At 37.5% G+C, this 22,329-nt stretch overlaps 1 protein-coding gene across 8 annotated transcripts in view; it reads right to left on the bottom strand.

Annotated features, from left to right (window-relative positions):
• DOCK7 (dedicator of cytokinesis 7) overlaps positions 1–22,329 on the bottom strand; it is a 254,019-nt gene that overhangs the window by 34,725 nt on the left and 196,965 nt on the right. For all 8 annotated transcript variants that reach the window (XM_006862471.1, XM_006862472.1, XM_006862473.1 and 5 more), the window contains 7 exons: positions 16,654–16,788; positions 12,347–12,499; positions 7,340–7,498; positions 6,607–6,707; positions 5,534–5,726; positions 3,303–3,446; positions 845–976 (listed from right to left, as the gene is read on the bottom strand). In XM_006862471.1, the coding sequence (XP_006862533.1) occupies positions 845–976; positions 3,303–3,446; positions 5,534–5,726; positions 6,607–6,707; positions 7,340–7,498; positions 12,347–12,499; positions 16,654–16,788 (1,017 nt within the window). The remainder of the gene's footprint in view (positions 1–844; positions 977–3,302; positions 3,447–5,533; positions 5,727–6,606; positions 6,708–7,339; positions 7,499–12,346; positions 12,500–16,653; positions 16,789–22,329) is intronic.

Genomic DNA, 22,329 nt, shown 5'->3' with positions numbered 1-22,329 from the left:
GGTCAAGTTGAGAGACAATACAGTAGGGCTAGTAGTGAATACGGAGAGGGATACTCAGTATTCCACCTCATTCTCAGATAATGGCAGCAGCAGCATAAGGAAGGGGACAGGAAAGTAGAGAAAGAAGCCTCAACAGAATATTTCAGAGTACTTCAATGGAGCCGCAGATGTAGTTTCAGGGAAATCAACTGCTAGTAACTACTTCATTTTTAAACAAGTTTAATTTCATTGTAACTTTGGTGACAATATGTTGATTCCATAATTAAATACTGAGTTCGTATCATCATAATTAAATATACAGACATAGCCTTGGTTTCACTAAATATTTTTCATATTAGAAATATCTCACTGGACAATTGAATGTAAACACGTGGGAAAAATAGAAAAATTCAGCTGAATTCATTTGATATATTAGGACTTTAAGAACTTTCACATCATTTAATAAAGTTAACTTTATTTGTTCATTAAAAGTTAACTAAAACTTCTTTGGCAGTAAAGAAAGAATCAATTTATAAATCAGATTCAGAATTATAACCATCACTATTACACAAAACAATAACTCACAATGTAAAAAAAATTACTGACAAGCAATAATTTTTAAAAGAGGGGTCAGAGGAAGGTTATCTGGAAAGTTTATGATGATCATAGTCTTTTATAAATAAATCTGTTTTTTTTATTGATGAGGCTTGCATTGGCCATGAGCCATCATTTTGACACTGCTTATTTGTAGCCAGATTAAACTGCTGTTCTCAAAGCATCTAGTTTGACACATCAGTAAAAGCAACATTCATGCTTTTAGACAGTTTTCTCCTTCTATACTGAATCTATAAATTGGAATCATTACCTGATGAACAATTTTGCTGAACGCTTCTTGAAGTTTACCATGAATCGTGGATAGTTTCTTTGCATCCCGATTAGCTTCATGAATTGGAATCAGTACTTTGTACACCTCATTAACTGCTTCATACATGCCAGCCTAAAAGAATAGTTTTTGTAAGAGTGGCATTAGTTTGCATCACTGAGAGAGTAAAATAACCACAGTTTATAAATTCACAATATTTCTTCTACTAATAAATGTTTCCAATAAGACAGAAAAAAAATATGGAAACACTAACAATTTCCAATTTATTAAGGCTTAATAAAAAAAGTTTGCAAAATACAGTCTCCGCTGTGTAGATGCACATGTGTGTGTATATACTTAACGTATGCATATAAATTTTATAGAGACCAATTCTAAGCAGGGGAATATTAAAAAGTCCATTATTACATGGGTCACAAATATCCAGTTCTATAATCTGATAACCTGCAGACTCTGAGAAATCAAAATAATTTACTTTTCTGAAATAATAAATTAGTACAAGCATTCTTCAATGTAAGAAATCTCCTGTGGAGAAACCACTGAATTTTAACTAAACATGAGAAGGCTTTGAGCTATCATATTGTCTTCTATTGTGTATTAGTTTAGCCACTGGTTCTTGTGGGTAAGGTGTGTTTGTGCTACTGCTCCATTCCCTTATTCTTCATAATGGATTGATGGATGTAGGGACAGAAGAGAGATGTTTTCCCAAGTCACAGAGAGCTCACTGCCTCACAAATTAACAAACATATTTTCCCAAAGAAACCACCTGATACTTCCCAGTCAGGTCACAGGAAAAACCTTAAACAACATTGTAGCAATAACAGTGAAAACACATATAATGTAATTAAATATCCCAATAATTGTTTTCATTATCATTAAACAGGTTAGCAAAAAAAGAATGTGATTCAAACTATACAGCACCAGTGGCTACAGAGTCACCTCTGACTCCTGGTGACCACATGGGTGTCAGAGTACAACTGTGTTTTTTATGGCTGACTTTTCAGAAGTAGATTGCCACACCTTTTTGCCAAGACGCTTTCGGGGTGGATTTGAACCTCTAAGCTTTCAGTTCACAGTTGAGTGCATTCTATTGTCTTTCCCAAACTAAATTCACAACTAGGAATATTTTAAATTCTACTGTGAATTGCTAAAATTATATACACACTATATAAATTAATTGAAATATTTCATAAGCAACAAAAATTATCTTCTTCTTCCTGTTTAGATCAGTTAAGTTAAAAGTCAAGGGGAGAAATTGGAATACTCAAAGACCTCAAGGGCAGGAAACTTTAGAGTACCAACCTCTAATATTTTAAGTCTATAAAAACTTGTTTACAGTCTCAGAATCATTTAAATGAGCTGGTTGTTAAGTTACACGAAGATGATGATACCAGCAAACAAATGGCAACTGGAGTCAGGCACTGTGATAAGTAAGTACTCTGTATATATTAACTCATTTAATCCTGACAACAAGCCTGTGAAGTAGGTACTATTTCCAAATGTAGTCAATAGATAAGAAGTGAGACACAAATAATGTAAGCAACGTGTGCTCGAAGTGATACAGCTACTACGAAAGCAGAAGGAGGATTTGAATTTGGGCAGTATAGCTTCTGAATCTATTCTGTTAACCAAAGTTCTGCAGGTTAGGGGTAAGACCAGAGGGAAAAACAACCCATTTCCATATGGAGCATTTGGAATAGAAGGGTGACACTGCAGATTCCTCAAGCTTTTCTGTCATCCTACATGAATGTCACTGTCTCCTAAATCTTGGTGCTGGGACATTAAACACACGTCATAAAGTGGGTAAAACTACCCCCATGGTTCAAGGAGGTATACATCAGCTATCTTTCCCTTTTCCAACACACATCTCACATAGGGTCCCCTTCATCACAATGAATGGAGAGGGAACAGGGTTGTGGCATGATAAGGAAGGTCAGGGCAGGAACCCATGACATACATAGTTCATTGAGCACCTGATAGTAAGCTCCGGGCCTTAATACAAACCTAATAGGTAAGCATGCAGCCAATGGGATGAGTGGCCCTATGTTCCTGGGCATCGAGACAATGCACTCGATGCACTTCTTTCATCCAGTGGACTCTAGAGTCATGTTAGTCTTAAATCACCCAAAGGTTTTCTATTGCTGTTGTTTTTAAAAATTGTAGAAAATATTTGGTGGTAAAAGTTTAGTCAACAACAAAAATACTGATTACAAATAAGTGCTATTTCATAAACAAGTAAATGAGGAACATTACAGGGAAATGATAGCTTATTAAGATAAAAAGGTATTTAAAAAAATGATGAATTTAGAAAGATATTTAAGCTACTCAGACAAAAGTATCTTAATAGCAAAAAAGGGTCCGAGGGCAGAGAGCATAAATACACATGTCACTGATAATTCCAAGGTATGAAACTGTGGAAGGAGAATTAACAAGAGTCATCTACCATAGAAAAAGAAGCAGCTGCTTGTTCCAGTAATCCCACAAGTCCTGACTCAGTAAAGTACTTTCCAGAGCAGATACCTTCTTCATCTGGAGAAACCACATCATCTGAGACGGCAGACTCTTCTAAAACATTAGATGAAATATTCTAGAGGGAAATTGAAAAGGTTGTGAAATGACAATTTCTAACAGGAAGAAAAATAGGGAGAAGTAATGGAAAATAATGACTCAGCTTAGGTTAAAAAACAAAACAAAACAAAAACAAGACTAGTTAAATGTAAATGTAAAAGATGAATCACTAATTAGCAATACCACTCACTGCTCAGGTAACTTTTCCATTAATAAGTTGTGAGAAGGAAAAAGCCCAGGTGATACGTGATATGACATGGGAGATCAATGACAGTTTAAAGACTTTTTATTCCTTTGATTTGTTTATCATCTCAATGAGGGAAATTAAAGTACAAACGTTGTCTCTTAACTTGCCAAACATTATATATAAAGTTTAAATAAAACAAAAATCTGGAATAGTAAAAGTCCTATTACCCATGAGGTTGGAATCAGCCATTACTTGGTACACACTATATCTTAACCTACATATGTCAATCTACACATTTACAGTAGCTACACAGTCATTTGTCAACTTGTGAGGTAGGTCTATGGCTTCTCTTTGTGTATGGTCACCAGATAAATTCCATGTCATCTGTCTTGAGTAAATATATTCACAATGCAACTGTCATTTACAACTTCCAGGCTTGATTTCTTTAAAATAGAGTGCAAACTTAAATTCTCCTAGACTTCTAGGAATCTTCGCCAGTCTTTTATATTTGGTCTGCCCCAAAGTAATTCAACAGCTAGCTATCAATTGGAGACTCGTCTATACAGATCTTTGTGAAACCTTTAATTCTGTTTTCAGAGAGACAATAATTCACCTTTTTCTGTACTCATATTTATTTCACCAGTTGACATACTATTTAATTAAGTTGTATAATTCCCAAACCTGGCATAAATAGATTTTGGAGAAAAGCATAACTGTTCTAGGCAAGTAACTAAATTCAGTTATTAGAATCAGAGGTATGTACAGAAACATGCTAAAGAGTCATCTGGGAGTCATGGTGTTAGGACACTTGATACAGTGACTGGAAAATGATGGTTTATCTGGTGTGAGAGCTAAGTTAAAGCTAATTAGGAGTCTCTATTGTATTCTGATTCTCAGTATTTTGAATTTTGTCAAGTTGACAGTAACTCAGTGACCTTGCATAGGGTTTCCAAGGAGTGACTGGTGAGTTTGAACAGCAGACCTGTGGTTAGCAGCCCAGTTCTTCTCCTATAGCTCCACACCAGGACTCAAAACTGATTACAATGCAGTAAACACAGAATAACTATACATGGTACCGATAATTCATAGGTATGAAACTGGAAAGAGAATTAACAAGGATTAACAAGGAGTACTCTTTAACACTAGCACTCGAACATCAGTATGTTGTACTGTGGTGGCTCACGTGTTGCTGCAATGCTGGAAGCTATGCCTCCATCATTTAAAACACCAGCAGTGTCTCTCATGGTGGACAGGTTTCAGCCGAGCTTCCAGACTAACACAGACTAGGAAGAAAGAGAAGGACTACTTCTATACATTCAACCACTGAAAACCCTATAAACAGTAGAAAAACATTATCAGATATAGTGCCAAAAGATAAAACTCTCATGAATAGCACCAGAACATTTCAGCCATAGTGCCGGAAGATGACAAATTGGATTGGCACAATGGCAGCAGCAATGGGCTCACATGTAAAAACGAGTTTGAGGATGGTGCTGCACCGGGTAATGTTTCTTTCTATTGTGCATAGGGTTGCCATGAGTCGGAACCAACTCAAAGACACCTAATCACAACTCTTTAACAATGGAGTGCAGTGGATCCATAGAGTAAGCACTGGACTGCAAACCACAGGTCAGCAATTTAAGCACACCAGTCACTCCTCGGGAGAAAGATGAGGCTTTCTGCTCCTACTTAGATTTAGAAAGCTTCGGAAAACTTATACAGGGGCACTATGAGTGAGAACTGACTCCATAGCACCTAACAACAGCTCTTTAAACAATACTGAAATGATAATTCATCTTGTGAGCTTCAACTTACATCCTATGTTTTCTTTACAAATGGAATGAATATAACCATTAAGAGAAAAGTCAGAACCAAAAGAGGACATACCTTGATTTAATGTACATCTGGCAGATTCCTACCTGAAAGGTCACACATCCCACAGGAAGGTATTTCCGGTCTTCAAGCATGCTCAAATATTCAGCAACAAGGGCAGCAGAGTGGACTAGGCACTGTGCAGCCTCAGCATGGTTGCTTCGTTCCGAATGCTTGCCGGCCATGTTCTGCAACCAGGTCAGCCTCAGATCTGGAGAGGTCTGGTAGCCCTTGGCAATTCTAATTAAAACGGAAATACTTATCAATTAGCATATGCTTCCCAAATTGAAAAGGCATTTAGATGGCTTGCTTAGAGTTTAGCTAGAAAGATTTGTTATTGCATACAAACTGGTAAGACATGTTTTGAAAGGTATGAAAATGTCTGTAAGGTTAGAGAAATAACACTAGGTCATGGAATACACAATACCAGTTTTGAAAAAGCAAAACATAAATATGCTAATAAAGAGGCATAAAATATTAAACTCTGCCCGGTAGGGAAACAGGGAAACACTAAGGGAATTTCTGTTTTCATCATGAAATACATAGGTCTTCTATTCAAGGAAAATAGGGGAAGCTTATAAAAGGTAGTCTTATCACATAATCTTTATTTTAAAGAGAACAAATTGCTTTATTTATTCATTTAATGAGCCACAAAATTAGGAAAAGAGAGTCATATGGCAAAGAATAATTCTCAAGCCTTATTTACACGTGCCAATATACAAAAAGAATTAGATTTCTCAAAATAAGTCCCTGAAAACACTATCCTTTATTATAACTATGTTTAAAATCAGACAAATTCAGGCTATGCTAAAACATAAGTATTTTCTTCTTTAAAAGAATGACTGTTTTCAATTAAAATATGGTGTTGTAAAGCTGTGGTTTAAATGTGTGTTTTGACTTTTTAAAATCCTCTTGTTTTTGATAATCAGTAAATACACTGAATAATTTATACATAAGTCTGAAAAGAAGCAGTAGCACAGAGGATTTGGAGAAAGTACATTTTGGTGTTTCAATCTTCCATTAGAAAAATCACTTAAATCATTTTTATGTGTTTGTTTTTTCCATTCAATGTTCTCTTTGTGTTTCACTTTGAGATATAAGTGAATCAAACAAATGCTACCTGTACATTAGATCAATCAACATTTCGGGATCCTCCTGGTGTTCCTTCATTTTAACAGTATCAGAAAGAATCATATGAAGATTGAAAACGAGATCTTGGACCTGCAGCAGAGAATTACAGAAAACATGTTCTTAAACTGTCATTCATTCACAACCACTAAATTCATTTTGGGGATATTTCAGATAAACATCTGAGGATCTCAACTTAAATAATATGATATTAAAACAGATCTATAAAGTGTAGCTATGTTGGGAATGGTGGGTAAAGGCTAGTAAACGCTATATGTATGTCCCAACATACTATAGTGTTTCATTTCTCTTACTTAAAAACAAGTAGATGATAAAATATAGGGATATGAAAAAAGAATACATGAGGAAAAAATTTTTTCCTATATTTCTGTTTTAGTAAGAGGTAGTTTGTAGAAATACCAATTTTTAAAAGCAAATAACTATGTGATTAGTAGGCAACAATAAAGTTTCATTAAGTCTGTTTGTCTATATTGCTTAAATAGACTGTTGTACTTGTTACAAATGCAAACAATTAAACATCAAAAAAAGGATTCCTTATTAAAGAAAACAAAACAATAAAAGATTCAGTTTTATCTACAACACATTATGTGGCTTGACAAAGAAATATAGGAACTTCCAATAAAAACCAAAGTTTGATTGAACAATCTGGAAATTGTCTATTTCTAAGTATATTTCAATTAATTATCTAGAAAATAGCATTTTACCTGATCAGGAAAGGTTGTTTCCCTCAATTCCAGATCTTCTTCAGCATATGTCAAGATAGTCTTCAGAGAACGTCTTAAAAATTCTTCATTAAAATTCTGTGATGTGCCCACCAATGAAGAAAGTGACATGGTTACCTGCATTTTCACCCGGGCAAAGTTCTGTAACAAAATAAATTCTTGGGTCAATATTTAAAATAAGAAATTATAGGAAAAAAACTTGCTTTTTTTCTTGTTAACAGAAAGAAAACAGTCATTCTAAGCAAAATATATTTTTTAAGAATAATTACATATGCATATTTAAATCCTATAATTTAGAGGACATAAGAAATTAAGTAGATGAAAGAGGAAGACCCCCAAGGAGATGGAATGACACAGTAGCAGCAACAATTGGCTCAAACATAACTGACAATTGTGAGGATGGTGCAGGACTGAGCAGTGTTTTGCTCTGTTGTACACAGGGTCACTATGAGTCAGAACCAACTTGATGGCACCTAAGGATTTTGCTGTAAATAATATGCTGCTGGTGGTTATGAGCCACGGAGACAATTTTGTCTCATATAGGGTTTCCAAGGCTGTAAATCTTTACAGGAGTAGAAATCCTCATCCTTCTCCCATGGAGCAGTTGGTCAATTCAAACTGGTCACTTTTGCAGTTAGTAGTTCAATTCATAACCTACTATGTTACCAGAGCTCCTTAAAATAATATACTATACCACCATACACACAAAAAAATACTTGCTCTCTACACTTGATATATACATACTCGATGTGGCCTCATCCATGCCTTTTCCTCCATGTTTATTATTAGGTACCATCCAGTCAATTCTAACTCACAGGGACCCTGTGTACAGAATGAAATACTGCCTAGTCCTACACTATCCTCACAACTGTTGCTATGTTTGAACCCACTATTGTAGTCATTGTGTTAATCCACCTCCTTGGAGGTCTTACTCTTTTTTTGCTGACACTCTACTTTACCAAGCATGATGTGCTTTCCAGGGAGTGGTCCCATCTGATAAAATGTTCACAATATGTAAGATGTACTTGTACATCCTTGTTTCTAAAGGGCATTCTGGTGATACATTTTACAAGACAGATTTGTTTGTTCTTCCGGTAGTACAAGGTACTTTCAAATGCACCAGTTATTCTTTAGCCTTCCTTATTGTCCAGCTTTTACCTTCATAAACATGTCCATGCCTTCAACTCCTATTTCTCTCCAGAGTTGACTATTATATTTGACTATCTAGCTCAAACTAGACATCTCATGTTGCTGTTAGTTGACACTGAATCATCTTCGATTCACAGTGGCCTTATAAATAATAAAAAACAAAACATTGTCAGGTCCCGTGCCACCTTCATGATCACTGGTATATTTGAGCCTCTTATTGTGGCTCTGTGTCTATCCAACTCACTGAGGGTTTCTCTTTGTTTCCGCTGCCTCTATTTTACTAACCAACGCAATCCTTTCCAGGACTGCTATTTCCTAATGGTATGTTCAAAGTACGAGAACTAAAGTCTCTCCATCTTAACTTCTTAGGGGGAATCTGGCTCATTTCTTCTATGACTTGTTTGTTTATTTTTCTGTCAGTCCATGAGATATTCAATATTCTTCACCAACACCACAATTTGAATACATCAACTCTTCTCCTATGTTTCTTTCTCATTGTCCTGCTTTTGCATGGATATGACATGACTGAAAAGACAATGGCTTGGGTTCTTACTCATCAAAGTAACACCTTTGCCTTTTAGAACTTTAAAGAGGTCTTTTGTAACAGATTTTCCCATTGTATAGTATGATTTGATTTCTTGACTGTTACTTCCCTGAGTGTTGATTGCTGCACTGACAATTTCAACATTTTTCTCCATCTTAAGGCACCCATATGTCTGTTGTACCGTGGTGGCTTGCATGTTGCTATGATGCTGGAAGCAATACTACTGGTATTTCAAATACCAACAGGCTCACCATGGTAGCTGAAGACTAAAACAAGACTTAAGAGGACAGGCCTGATAAATGACCCTCAAAAATGATCCACTGAAAACCTTATGGATGCCTCATGGGTGGTCAAATTCAACAAGTCTAAAATACTCATCTTCTGTAAATAATGGCTATCTAACTAAATGGTAGCGTAGTGGTTACGAATCGGGCTGTAAACCGCAAGGTCAGCAGTTCGAAATAACCAGCCGCTCCGTGGGAGAAAGATGAGGCTTTCTGCCCCTTAAAGATTTACAGCCTCGGAAACCCTGTACAGGGTCGCTATGGGTCGGAACCGACTCAAAGGCATTTAACAACAACAACAACAAAATGGTACCACTACTGATGTAGTCACTTAGGCTAAAAACCTAGGAGCCATCCCATACTCCTCCTGTCTCATTATTCAGACTTAAATCAGAGCTCCCCTAATCTGTTCTAATCTGCCTTTCCTTGATCCTCAATATCACTGCTTTAGTTTACACACTTATCATTTCTTACTTGGATTAATGTAAAATTTTATGAATCGAGTTCCCTGCATTTGCTTGTGTCCCCAAAGTCTAACTTCCATATATCATCAAGGATATTTTTTTTAAATGTGAATCTAGATATATCCCTCCTGTCCATAAAACACAATACTGTCTTTCCATAGTTTGAGGATACATTCAACCAAATATATAGTTTAAATTATATGGTAGGGAAAAAGAATACACCAATAAACAAGTTACTGTCCTCAGATATCTTACAGTCTAGGCCTTTTCAATTACAATTTCATTAGTTACTGCTCTCTCTTCCTATTATAGCAAACCACCAAGTTCTATAAAGGGTCTTTCTCTGTGTTTGCCTCCATGCTTTTCCAATTAACGTATTTTTTTGCAAATAATGATCAAAAGCTTATAACATCCACAGCATTCATAGGAAACTAATGTACAATGGCGGTATGTAGTTTGCAAAAAACATATAGCACATATTTTTGCATAAAAATATAGGAATTGGCATATTCTTTCCCTAAAAAACTCTACCCACCTTCTTGTCCATTTTGACTGAGTAATCTCAGACTGAGTAATCTCATCTTTAGTTCAAGCATCTCCTCTTCTAAAAACATCCCTGAATATATGAGCTACTTTTTTTCTGTGCTCACATTTAAGTTTTAATTTTTGCTTTATTAGAAAGTAAGTTTTAAAGCCCTTAGGATCAAATATACACAGGATTCACAAGGCAGTCAAGGAGAGCCAATAGGCACAAGAGGGCCACCTCTTGCAATATGACTTTGAGATCAAGCAACACATTGAAAGTCTAACCATCATATCAATCTATTCACCAGAGTTTTAATGTCAATGATACTCAATAAAGCCCAGTTATGTTGTTGTTAACTGTTGTCAAGTCATTTCTAACTCATAGCAACCCTGTATAGGGTTACCAATGAGCAGTTGCTGGGTTTGAACCACTAACCTTATAGTTAGCAGTTCAGTGGTTTTCCTACAGTGCCACACCAAGACTCCATAATCAAAAAGATAATATCAAGTTAATGAGACTAAATGGAACATATAAAGATTGATATCCTAAACATCAGTGAGCTGAAATAGACAGGTACTGGCAAATCTGAATCAGACAATCATATAGCTTACTATGCTAAGTATGACAAATTGAAGAGAAATGGCATCACAGTGATCATCGAAAAGAGCATTTTTAGATCTATTTTGAAGTACAATACGATTTGTGATAGGATAATATTTATATGCTTACAAGGAAGACCAGTTAATACCATTATAATTCAAACTTATGCATCAACCACTAAAGTCAATGATGACAAAATTGAAGAGCTCTACCAACTTCTTCCGAAGTGCAGTGGAGGAAGCAGATGGCATCACAACATGAAGAGGCTTGAAAAAGTTCATGGAAAAAACGAACGAAAAGATAATGAAATTTTTACATGAACTTTTTGAAGCCCCCTCACATAAGGATCACAGCCTTCAGTATGCGAAGCACCTCATTGTAAAGAAAACAAAAATCCTCACAACTGGATAATGGCATGATAAATGGAGAAAAGATTGAAGTTGTCGAAGACTTTATTTTGCTTGGATCTACTATCAACACTCATGGAAGCAGCAGTCAAGGAATCAAATGACGTACTGTATTAGGTAAATCTGCATAAGACCTCTAAGTGTTCAAGAGCAAAATGTCAGTTTGAGGACTCAGGTGCACCTGACCCAAGCCATGGTATTTCCAATTGTCCCACAGGCATGCAAAAGCTGGGTAATGAATAAAGACTGGAGAAGAACCTATGAATTTGAATTATGGTGTTGGAAAAATACTGAAAATATCATTGGCTACCAGAAGAGTGAACAAATCTGTTTTGAAAAATGTAGAGCTGGATTGCTTCGCATATGCGAAAATGGTGAGATTTAGGACATGTTGTCAGGAAGGAACAGTTCCTAGAGGACATCATGTTTATTAAAGTGGAGCAGCAATGAAAAATAGGAAGAACCTCAACAAGATGGACTGATACAGTGGCAGCAAAACTAGGATCAAACATAACAACAATGTGAGGATGATGCAACCAGACAGTGTTTTCTTCTGTGGTTACAGGGTCACTAGGAGTCAGAACTGACTTGACGATGGCTAACAGCGACATACATTATTATTAGTAGAAGATAAAAATATTGTTTTGGAACTTGGCAACATAGAGGTGGTGGTGGTGGTGGTGATGTGCCGTGGAGTCAGTTCCTACTCATAGTGACCCTGTACAGAATTTCCGAGGCTGTAAATCTTTACGGGAGCAGAAAGCCTCATCTTTCTCCCACGGAGCAGCTAGCAGTTTCAAATTGCTGACCTTGCGGTTCGCAGCCCTATTTGTAACCACTACGCTACCAGAGGGTGATAGTTATCAACATAGTTTAGGATTAAATTCAAAATATATATATATATACACACACACACACAAAAGGCAAAACCACCAAAGAAAACTATTAATAGCTAACTGCAGACGTTACATTGCACTGTAAATCCAGAGAGTCATAGGCATGATCAAATACTTACATTTCCAATCTCAAAGTTCTGTCTCATTAGCAGGTAAAGTGAGGCACTAGCATGTGACCGTATTGTACTGATACTACTACTACAGTGTCTGAGAAGCCGGAGACATAAATCAGCACACTGTTCTGTCTCTTCTTCAAACAAGAGTTCAGGAAACTGTAAAGAAATAACACCAACATTCAATTTGTGTAGCAAAAGTTACTGAGACCTGTTAATATAACCCACAAACCTCACTGCCATTTAGTACACTCTAATAGTAAGGCTATAGGACAGAATACAACTGCTCTAGAGTGGCAAGGCTGTAAATCTTTATGAGCAGACAGGCTTATCTTTCTTTGGTGGAGCCAGTGGTATGTCAAACTGCTATCCTTTCAGTTGCTGTTGTTGTTGTTAAGTGCCGTCAAGTCGGTTCCGACCCATAGCGACCCTGTACAGGGTTTCCGAGGGTATAAATCCTTACGGGAGTAGAAAGCCTCATCTTTCTCCCGCGGAGCGGCTGGTAGTTTCGAACCGCTGACCTTAAGGTTCGCAGTCCGATTCGTAACCACTACGCTACCAGAGCTCCTATCCTTTCAGTTAGCAGTCTGATATATGACCCACTTTGCGAACAAGACTCTAGTGTTAAAACCTGACCTAAAGACCTGTTAGTATAGCACCAAAGATAAAAAGAATTGCTAAAGAACAAGTTTAGCTAATAGCATGGATCATAGAGCCACAAGACTGGGTTGAATACTGACTATGCCATTTACTAGACATTATGACTTTGGACAAATTTTCTCATCCACAAAATAAGCATAAAATACTAACTATATGGTTTTATTGTGAAGCTTCAATTATATAATATGTATGAAACATTCAGTATAGTTGTTGTTGTTATTGTTAAGTGCCATCGAGTCAGTCCCGGCTCATTGGGACCCTGTATAGGGTTTACAGTTCAAACTGACCTTGCGGTCCAGTACAGCATCCCAGAGGGCCACACCAGGACTCCATTCAGCATAGTACTCAACAGGCAATAAATAAAATGTTTTCTACTGTTACAAAATAGTACATAAGCTATTTTCACTGGATAAGTTTAATCAACAGCTCTGCATTCTATCTTCTAAAATGATTAGGATGAAAGCAGTTACGTTCAAGACTTAAGAATACATTTCCAGGGGAAAACAAACATAGGAAATATATATTTGTAGCAGTCAAAGAAACACAAGCACCTTCTTTATCATTTGCTGTAACAGAGTTAATTTCAAAGTCCTCAACTACTTGCATACTTAATTTTTTATGTAAGTTTTTATTGTGAGGTTTACATGGAAGAACATCAGTTTTACATTAATCCTACCATATTTTGTTTCATTGTAATGATTACAATCCCATCCATGCATCATCAAATAATCAGAGGGTACACCCCACAAGCCCGCCCCCTGACCGTAAGCACGCAGCCCCTTTCCCTCCCTGAGGTCAGTGTCCCCAGCTGCTTCATTTGTTCACGTTATATATCTAACTCCATCCCTGGCGTCTCTGCCTCTATGGGTAGAGTCCCGATCTCCAGCTCTTCTCGCTTGATGTTCCCAGGAACATCCACTCCTGGGCTGCAAAATCCATCACTCCCCTCCTTTTGTCAAAAAACATTTACCTCTCTATATTTCCTATACTCACAGTCAGACCTGATGGCAATTATTCACTATTGTACCACAAGAATCTTATCCCCATTTCCTTTCGCCAGCCCAGTCCCAACAGATTGGAAATCATTCAGTGGAGATTCTACCTTCCCCAGCTCCATCTGGAACTAGGCTCCCTCTTGAAAGCTTGTAAGCCAGTCACTTCTTGCCTTTATTTGTTGTTGTTGTTAAGTATCATGGAGTCGGTTCTGACTCATAGTGACCCTGTACAGAGTTTCCAAGGCTGTAAATCTTTACAGGAGCAGAAAGCCTCATCTTTCTCCCGTGGAACCGCTGGTAGTTCCAAACTGCTGACCTTGAGGTTAGCAGCCTGATTCATAACCACTACGCTACCAGAGCCCCCCCATTTTGAGTAGCCAATGTCTAAGTTGCCCATCCCTGTCAACCCTGTGTACCAAAGGGGTGGGAGTGATCCTCGCTCTAAAGATTTGTTCCCTTTTTTGAGCTACTACATCCAATAATACAGGTAAAATTCATCAAATTGTAGCAGGTTACTCTCCCCGGCACCCCCTTCTTTCTTCTAGTCCAGTTCTGATCATCCAGCCATTGAAGCCAGGTCAAGTAGGTACTATCTGCAACTATGGGTGTTCTTGTGCCTCTCCTCTCACTTCATATGAGGTGAACCCTTCACTCTCTGTTCTAGTCCTCTGTGGCCATGTCACTGTCTCTGGGCCCAGGAGTCCCCGGGTCTTGCCATACTGCTGGCCATATAAGTTGATTTTGTTGAGAATACCCACAGTAAATCACACACCAAGTCAGCCGTCTCTGCAGGGAGAGCCTGATTACATTCTTTGAGCTGTGCAGCCTTCTCACTCTTCTCTAACTGCTCTTCCTCCATTAACATAAACTTGGTGGTGGTGTGCCACTGAGTTGGTTCAGGATCATAGCGACCCTGTTTCGTGTCTCCGAGGCTGTAAATCTTAGCGGGCACAAAAAGCCTCATTTGTCTCGTATACAGAAGCTGGTACCTTCAAACTGCTAAACTTGTGGCTAGCAGTTTACTGCCCACCTAAAGTCCTGGTGTGGCACTGTGGGCTAATGCATATGACTGCAAAGTCGTTTGAATCGCAAGGTCAGTGGTTCAAGCTCACAAGCTTTTCCTTGGAAACCCTATACTGGGTCGCTATGGTTCGGAATTGATTCGATGGCACTTAACAACAACAACAAAGTGCTTATCTAATCTGGCAAGTTACTATTGTCAATTTGATCCCATATAGTTTTTAAAAGAGTATGACAGGCAATTTTAATGCTCAAACTTATTGATTATTTGGCTTGAAGAACACTTCACGGCATATTTTTGGTTTAAGGTTTAAACATACTCTGAGCAATAGTTTCAGGAGTTCATCCTGTCTCTCTGGCTACAGGAATGTCTGGAGTCTATGAGTATTTTAAATGCTGTTCTGCATTTCCCCCTTATGATCAGGATTCTTCTATAGAATCTTTGATAAAAATCGTCAGTAGTGATAGTTGGGCATCATCCATTTCTTCTGATCTCATTGCAAGAATGCAGCTATTTATGGAGGCAATTAGTGATACATTCTAGATCCTCTCCTCTCTGTCTCCTTGTTCTGTTGCTACAGGTAAATGGAACCCAATTGTGGTTATATATTGAATTAGAGTGTTCAAGAGCAAACATGTCAGTTTGAAGACTAAGGTGTGCTTGACCCAAACCATGGTATTTTCAATAAACTTGTATGTATATGAAAGTTGGACAGTAAATAAGGAAGACTGTAGAAGAATTGATGCATTAGAGTTACAGTGTTGGAGAAGAATATTGAAAGTACCATGGACTGCCAGAAGAACAAAGAAATCTGTACTGGAAGAAGTACAGCCAGAGTGCTCATTGGAAACCACGAAAGCTGTCTCTCATACTTCAGACACATTACCAGGAGGGATCAGTCCCTGGAGAAGGGCATCATGTTTGGTAAATTGGAGAGTCAGCAAAAGAGGAAGACCGCCAATAAGACGGATGGGCACAATGGAAGCAGCAATAGGCTCAAGCTTAACAACAGCTGTGGGATGGCACAGGACCTGGCAGTGTTTTGCTCTGTTGTGTTAAAGTTGCTATGAGTCGTAACCAATGCAACAGCACCTAACAACAAAGAGTAAATTCTTGATAAATCAAATTAATGAAGAATGACAGAATAAGGGAGAAGGAAAACGAGACGGCTCCATATTTAAGTGTAGCTAGTGTGGTGCTGTAGGATAAAGCACTGGATCAGAAGGTCAGTTTGAACCACAAAGTCGGCAGTTCAAACCATACAGAAACCCTATACAGGGTGGCTATGATACTCGATGGCACTTAACAACATTAACTTCAGGTTCTTCTCTAAAATTCTTTTTTTTTTTTAACAACAACAAAAAAAGGTAATCCAAATAATTTTTACAAAGTCCAAACAGCAGACATTAATAGGAAAGCAAAGAAAATTCAAGGGTGTTAGGTTATTTAAAGTATTATTTAACTTTAAAATACATGTATATTAACCAATGAATGTGTCAAACAGTCTTGTTGTTGTTGTTAGGTACCATCAAATAGGTTCTGACTCATAGTGATAATATGCAAACCAGAATGAACAATGATCTTAGACAAAGTTAACAGAGAAAGTCTGACAAGACTGCGGCTATGAAATAACTTACCTTTGAGACCAGGGCTCTCTGTGTAGCAAAACAGTGTTGTAGATAAACTGCACTCTGATTACAGGCCATGCTATGTAGCAGCACTTTTAGCACCCCGCCAAGGATGCTCTCTTTGGATTCTGTTACAGAAACTGTCTGTAATTTAAAAATCAATAAATAAATTACATCAGAAGTTTGGATAAGGATATACAGCCTGTATTAACAAATAAACAGAATAGGACAATGCAGGAGGGCTTCAAGCAAAAGGAACTCAGTAGGATGTAGGTAAGACAAGAATAAGTGAAGAAGAATGGGTAGGATACGAATGTGGAAAAATATAGATGCAAGAATACAATGGAAAAAAGCATAAAACATATTCTGATAAGATTAGTAAATGAATTTTAACTGACTCAAGGCTCATATGATAAATGACTGGTAAGATAAGACATAATAAATAGAAGGGTGGTTATGGCAGTAACTTGTCACTGTTGTTAACTGCTGTTCAGTCTGTTCCAACTAACATTCCTGTATAGGGTTTCCAAGGAGTGGCTGGTGGGTTTAAACCACACCAAGACTCCAACTTGACAATAGTACACCAATAACCTTTAATAATAGAGACCATGACTTTCATTTAACTGGATACTTGGCAACCCAAATACAAGAAGGTATGAACAAAAGAGAAGTAGAATCTAGGCTGTGTCCTTAAAAGGATGAGTATGCTCTTCCCTACTCTTGCTTTTTTTTCCTTCCTACCAACTAAAATGCAGATATGATGGTTAAAACTTGAGGAAACATCTTTAAGTATGTATCTTGGATTAGTTGTTTTGTTTCTTTTCTTTGTAATTCTAGTTTAGACTTCTTTCAACTAATTGCTGTTGTTACATATCAAGTTGGTTCTGATTCACAGTCACGCTGCTTGAAACACTATCTGGTACTATGTTATGTTCATAATTGTTGCTGTTAGATGCCACTATTGCAGCCACTGTGTGAATCCATCTTGTCATCGATTACCCTCTTTGTAGGTGACCTTCTACTTTATCAAGCAAGCATAATGCCCTTCTACAGGGGCTGTTCCTTCCTGATAATCTGCCCAAAGTATGTGAGACAAAGTCTCGCCACCCAGTTAATGTTGTTGTTAGATGCTGTCAAGTAGATTCTGACTCACAACAACCCTACATACAACAGAATAAAACACTGCCTAATGTTTGAGGCCATTATTTGCTACCAAAGTTATCAATCCACCTCACAGAGGATCTTCTTCTTTTTCAATGACCCTCCAACTTTTCCACACAATATCTCTCTCCAGAGACTGGTCCCTACTAAAATACATCCAAAGTAAGTGAGACAAAGTCTCCCTATCCTCACTTTTAAGGAGCATTCTGGCTATACTTCTTCAAAGATAGGTTTATTTGTTCTTCTGGTAGTCCATGGCACTTTCAATATTCTCCAACACCATAACTCAAAAGCATAGATTCTCCTATTCACTGTCCAATTTTCACTTGCATATGAGATGACTGAAAATACTATGCATGACTTGCGTCAGGAACACTTTAGTCCTCAAACTGACACCTTTTGCTCTTGAACACTTTAAAGAGGTCTTTGCCTAATGCAATACGTCATTTGATTTCTTGGCTTCTGTATCCATATGTTGATTGTGGATTCCAGAAAAATGAAGTCTCTGACAACTTCAATCTTTTCTCTGTTTATTTACAGGTCCAATTGTGAGGAATTCTGTTTTCGTTACAAGGAGATGCAATCTACACTAATGACAGTAGTCTTTAATCTTCATTCGAAAGCATTACGTCCTCTTCCTTTCCAGCAAACCAGGTTGTGTCATCTGCATGTCCCAGGTTTTTAATGAATCTTCTTCCAATTCTTATGCCACGTTCGTCTTCATATAATACAGCTGCTTGGATTATTTGCATACAGAGCAAATAAGTATGGGGAAAGAATATAACCCTGTTGTACACCTTTCCCGATTTTAAACCACTTGTGTTCCCTTGTTCTGTTTGAATGACTGCCTCTTGGTCTATGTACAGGTTCCCAAGAGCAACCATTAAATATTCTTCACAATGCTATCTTTAATTTTTTACAGTCCACAAAAATGCCTTTGCATAGTCAGTAAATTACAAACAAGCATCTTTCTGGAATTTTCTGCTTTTAGCAAAGATGCCTCTGACACCAGAAATTACATCCCTTGTTCCATATTCTCTTCAGGATCTGGCTTGAATTTCTGTAGCTCCTTGTCAATGTAATGCTGCAAATATTTTTAAAAAATTATTTCGTAAGACTTTTACTTACATGTGATATTAATGATACTGTTCAATGATTTCTACATTCAGTTAGGTCACCTTTCTTTGAAATGGGTACAAATATGAATCTCTTCTATTCGGTGAGCGAGGTAAATCTAGGCACAGATTAGTGAATATCTCCAGCGCTACTGCATCATCTTGTTGAAATGCTTCACTTTGTATTCCATCGATATCTGGAGTTTTTATGCCAATGACTTCGGTGCAGCTTCGATGTATTCCTTCAATACCACTGCTTCTTTATCATATATTACCTCTTGAAATGGGCAAACATCACATAACTATTTTTTGTACAGTGACTCTGCATATTCCTCCCATCTTTTTTTTTGATGCTTCCTGAATCATTCAATATTTTGTCCATGGTTCTTGTTAAGTGCCATCAAGTCAGTTCCAACTCACAGCAACCCTGGATAAGGTTTCCAAGGAGTGTCTGGTGGGTTTGCACCACCAACCCTGCAGTTCACATTGATCTTGTGATTCAGTGCATTATCCTCAAGTGCCACATTCAGATTCCTTCAATATTGCAACATGAGACTTGAATTTTTCTTTAGTACTTTCTCTTTTTAAAATGTTGAATGTGTTCTTTCTTTTTGATTTTCTAACTCAAGGTCTTTGCACATTTCACTGTATTACTTTACTTTGTCTTCTCAAGCTGTTATTTGAAATTGTCTGTTCAGCTCTTTTAGCTTCTGTATGTTAAAGAGCAAGTTTCAAAGTATCTTCTGACATCCATTTTGGCCTTTTCTTTCTTTCCTGTCTTTTTGATAACCTTTTGCTTTCCTCATGTATGATGTTTTATATTATTCCACAACTCTTCTGGTCTTCTACCATTAGTGTCTAATGCATCAAATTTATTCTTGTGATGGTCTCTAAATTCAGCTGGAATCCATTCATCGTTATATTCTGGCTAATTTTTTCAGCTTCAGTCTGAACCTGCATAAGAGCAACTGATGGTCTGTTTCACAGTTGGCCACTAGCCTTGTGTTAGCTGATGATTTTGAGCTTTACCATTGTTTCTTCCCATAGATGTAGTCGATTTGATTCCTATGTATTCCATCTTGCAAAGTCCACTTTTATGTTATTGAAAAAAAGGGGCTGGCAATGAATATTTGAACTTGCAAAATTCTATCATTCAATCTCCAGAATTGTTTCTATCACCCAGTACAGTCCATACTTTCTAACTATGGATTCTTCCTCTTAGTTTCCAACTTTCAGATTCCAATCACCAGTACTAATCAATGCATCTTAATTGCATATTTGATTAATTTTAGAATGAAGAAGTTGGGAGAATTCTTCAGTTTTATCACCACTGGTCTTAATTGTTGGCAAAAAAATTTGAAAACAGTGTTATTAACTGGTATTCCTTCAAGGCGTATGGATATTACCCTAAAAGAGACAGTACTTTACTTCAAGATAGTTCTTGAATTTTGACAATGAATGTGACACCATTTGTCTTCAATTTGTTTTTCCCAGCATAGGAAACCATATGGTTGTCTGATTCAAAAGGGTCAATTCCAGTTTTCTCCTAACCACAAGGACCCTTGGAAGCATAATGGATTACAAACTGGGCTGCTAACCACAAAGTGAATAGTTTGAATCTACCAGTAGCTACATGGGCGAAAGGTTTTCTCCTCCAGATAAGAATTACAGTCTTAGAAACCCTGTATGGGGTTGCTATGAATCAGACCCAACTCCATGGCATACAACCACCACTACCACCAATGATACCCAAAAGGTCGTGATTCAAACCCACCAGCCATTCCTTGGAAACCCTGCAAAGGGTCGCTATTAGTTACAACTGTCTCTATGGCACCTAACAGCAATACCTTGGATATTGATATTTATGAGATCCATTTCATTTCTGAAAACCTCCAATTTTCCTATATTCATACTTTGTACATTCCATGTTCCAATTATTAGTGGATGTTTGCAGCTGTTTTGTCTCATTTTCAGTTTTGCCAGATCAGACAATGAATGAATCTACATCATTAAGGTTAACTTTTACTTTGAGGAGGCAGGTTGTATTATTAGTGCATTCCAAACTAAGTAGCGTATCTTTCGGTACCGTATCAGACTGCTACTTAGAAGATTTCAATGGCTAATCAGTTAGAAGTGATCTGCCTCTTCTTCCTAGTTTGTCTTAGCCTGGAAACTATGTTGAAACCTGTTTACCATGGGAGACCCTGCTGGTATTTAAAATACCCCTGGCATAACTTCCAGCATCACAGCAATACACAAGTCAACAACATATGACAAACTGAAAGACAAGTGGTAGATCCAAATAATAAAGTACCAAAATATAAATAGTCTTGGAAGTCTGAAGACTTTCCCATTTTTTCCTGTGAGTAATCAAGATAAACTAACTTTTTTATATTAAAAAAAAAAAATTAAACAATATTATAAATGAGAGAACAAACAAGATGGTGGAGTGGGTAGAAGTGCAATAAGGAGCTCCGTCAGCAACAACACAGAAAACTGAACCAATTAGGCTCAGGGGATGGTGCCAGACTCTGAACCACATATAAAGGAATACTTAGAAGTTTGGAAGACTTCAGGCTGGGGAATTTGTAGCAAAAACAAGAAATCCATTGCTTTCTAAGTCAAGACACTCAGCTGCTCCCAGAGCCGCCATCTTGGGTGAGACCAAGCAGAGGAAGGATCAAAGCAGCCATGGACGACTGACAGAAGGGCAGAGATAAAGGTGTGGACGTCTTTTTTATTTTTTTTTAAATCTGTTCATTGGTCTTTCGCTGGCTGCACACCTCCATTCTGGTGACTAGAGGGGATGCCTGAGTGAGTGGACAACCCTAACCCCACCCCCGGAGGGATCTACTACGCATGTGCACAGATTATTTTGAAATTTAAAATGACAGTTTCTACTTAAAACCAAATGGCAGTGAAAACGGCCACAGCCGGCCCTGAACTGTTTATCACTATAAAAAAGGCCTAAATGGGATTGTGAAGTGGAACAGGCAGACTAAAAAGGAAAGGGGCTGAAAATTAAATCCCGATTTACATTACAATGATCAACAGTGGCACCTTGGGAATTGTCAGGAAGAAGAGTGCAAAGGGAAGCCCATCTCCTGATCATATCTACCTAGAGGCAATCAGAAAGCATAAAAAATTACCAAAATATTAACCCAACTAAGTATTAAGGCCAAAGGTAACTCCTGAATATGCCCAAAAAACAGAAACAGATGACCATATCAGCACATCTCCAGAAACAAGATAAAGTGACTGAGGCAAATGAGCTGGAAGTAGACCTACACTCCATACTGGAAGATGGGCAGGCTTTGGAAATGCCTGAGAAAGAATTCAGAAAAGTGACTATACAATGTATCAAAACACTACAATGGAGTTGAGAAAAATAAGGAATAAGTCAGGAAAG

Source organism: Chrysochloris asiatica, unplaced genomic scaffold (assembly GCF_000296735.1).
Source record: "Chrysochloris asiatica unplaced genomic scaffold, ChrAsi1.0 scaffold00048, whole genome shotgun sequence".
Lineage (NCBI taxonomy): Eukaryota > Metazoa > Chordata > Mammalia > Afrosoricida > Chrysochloridae > Chrysochloris > Chrysochloris asiatica.
Note: the sequence above shows the minus strand (reverse complement) of the source record. Positions and strands in the feature narration are given on the sequence as shown.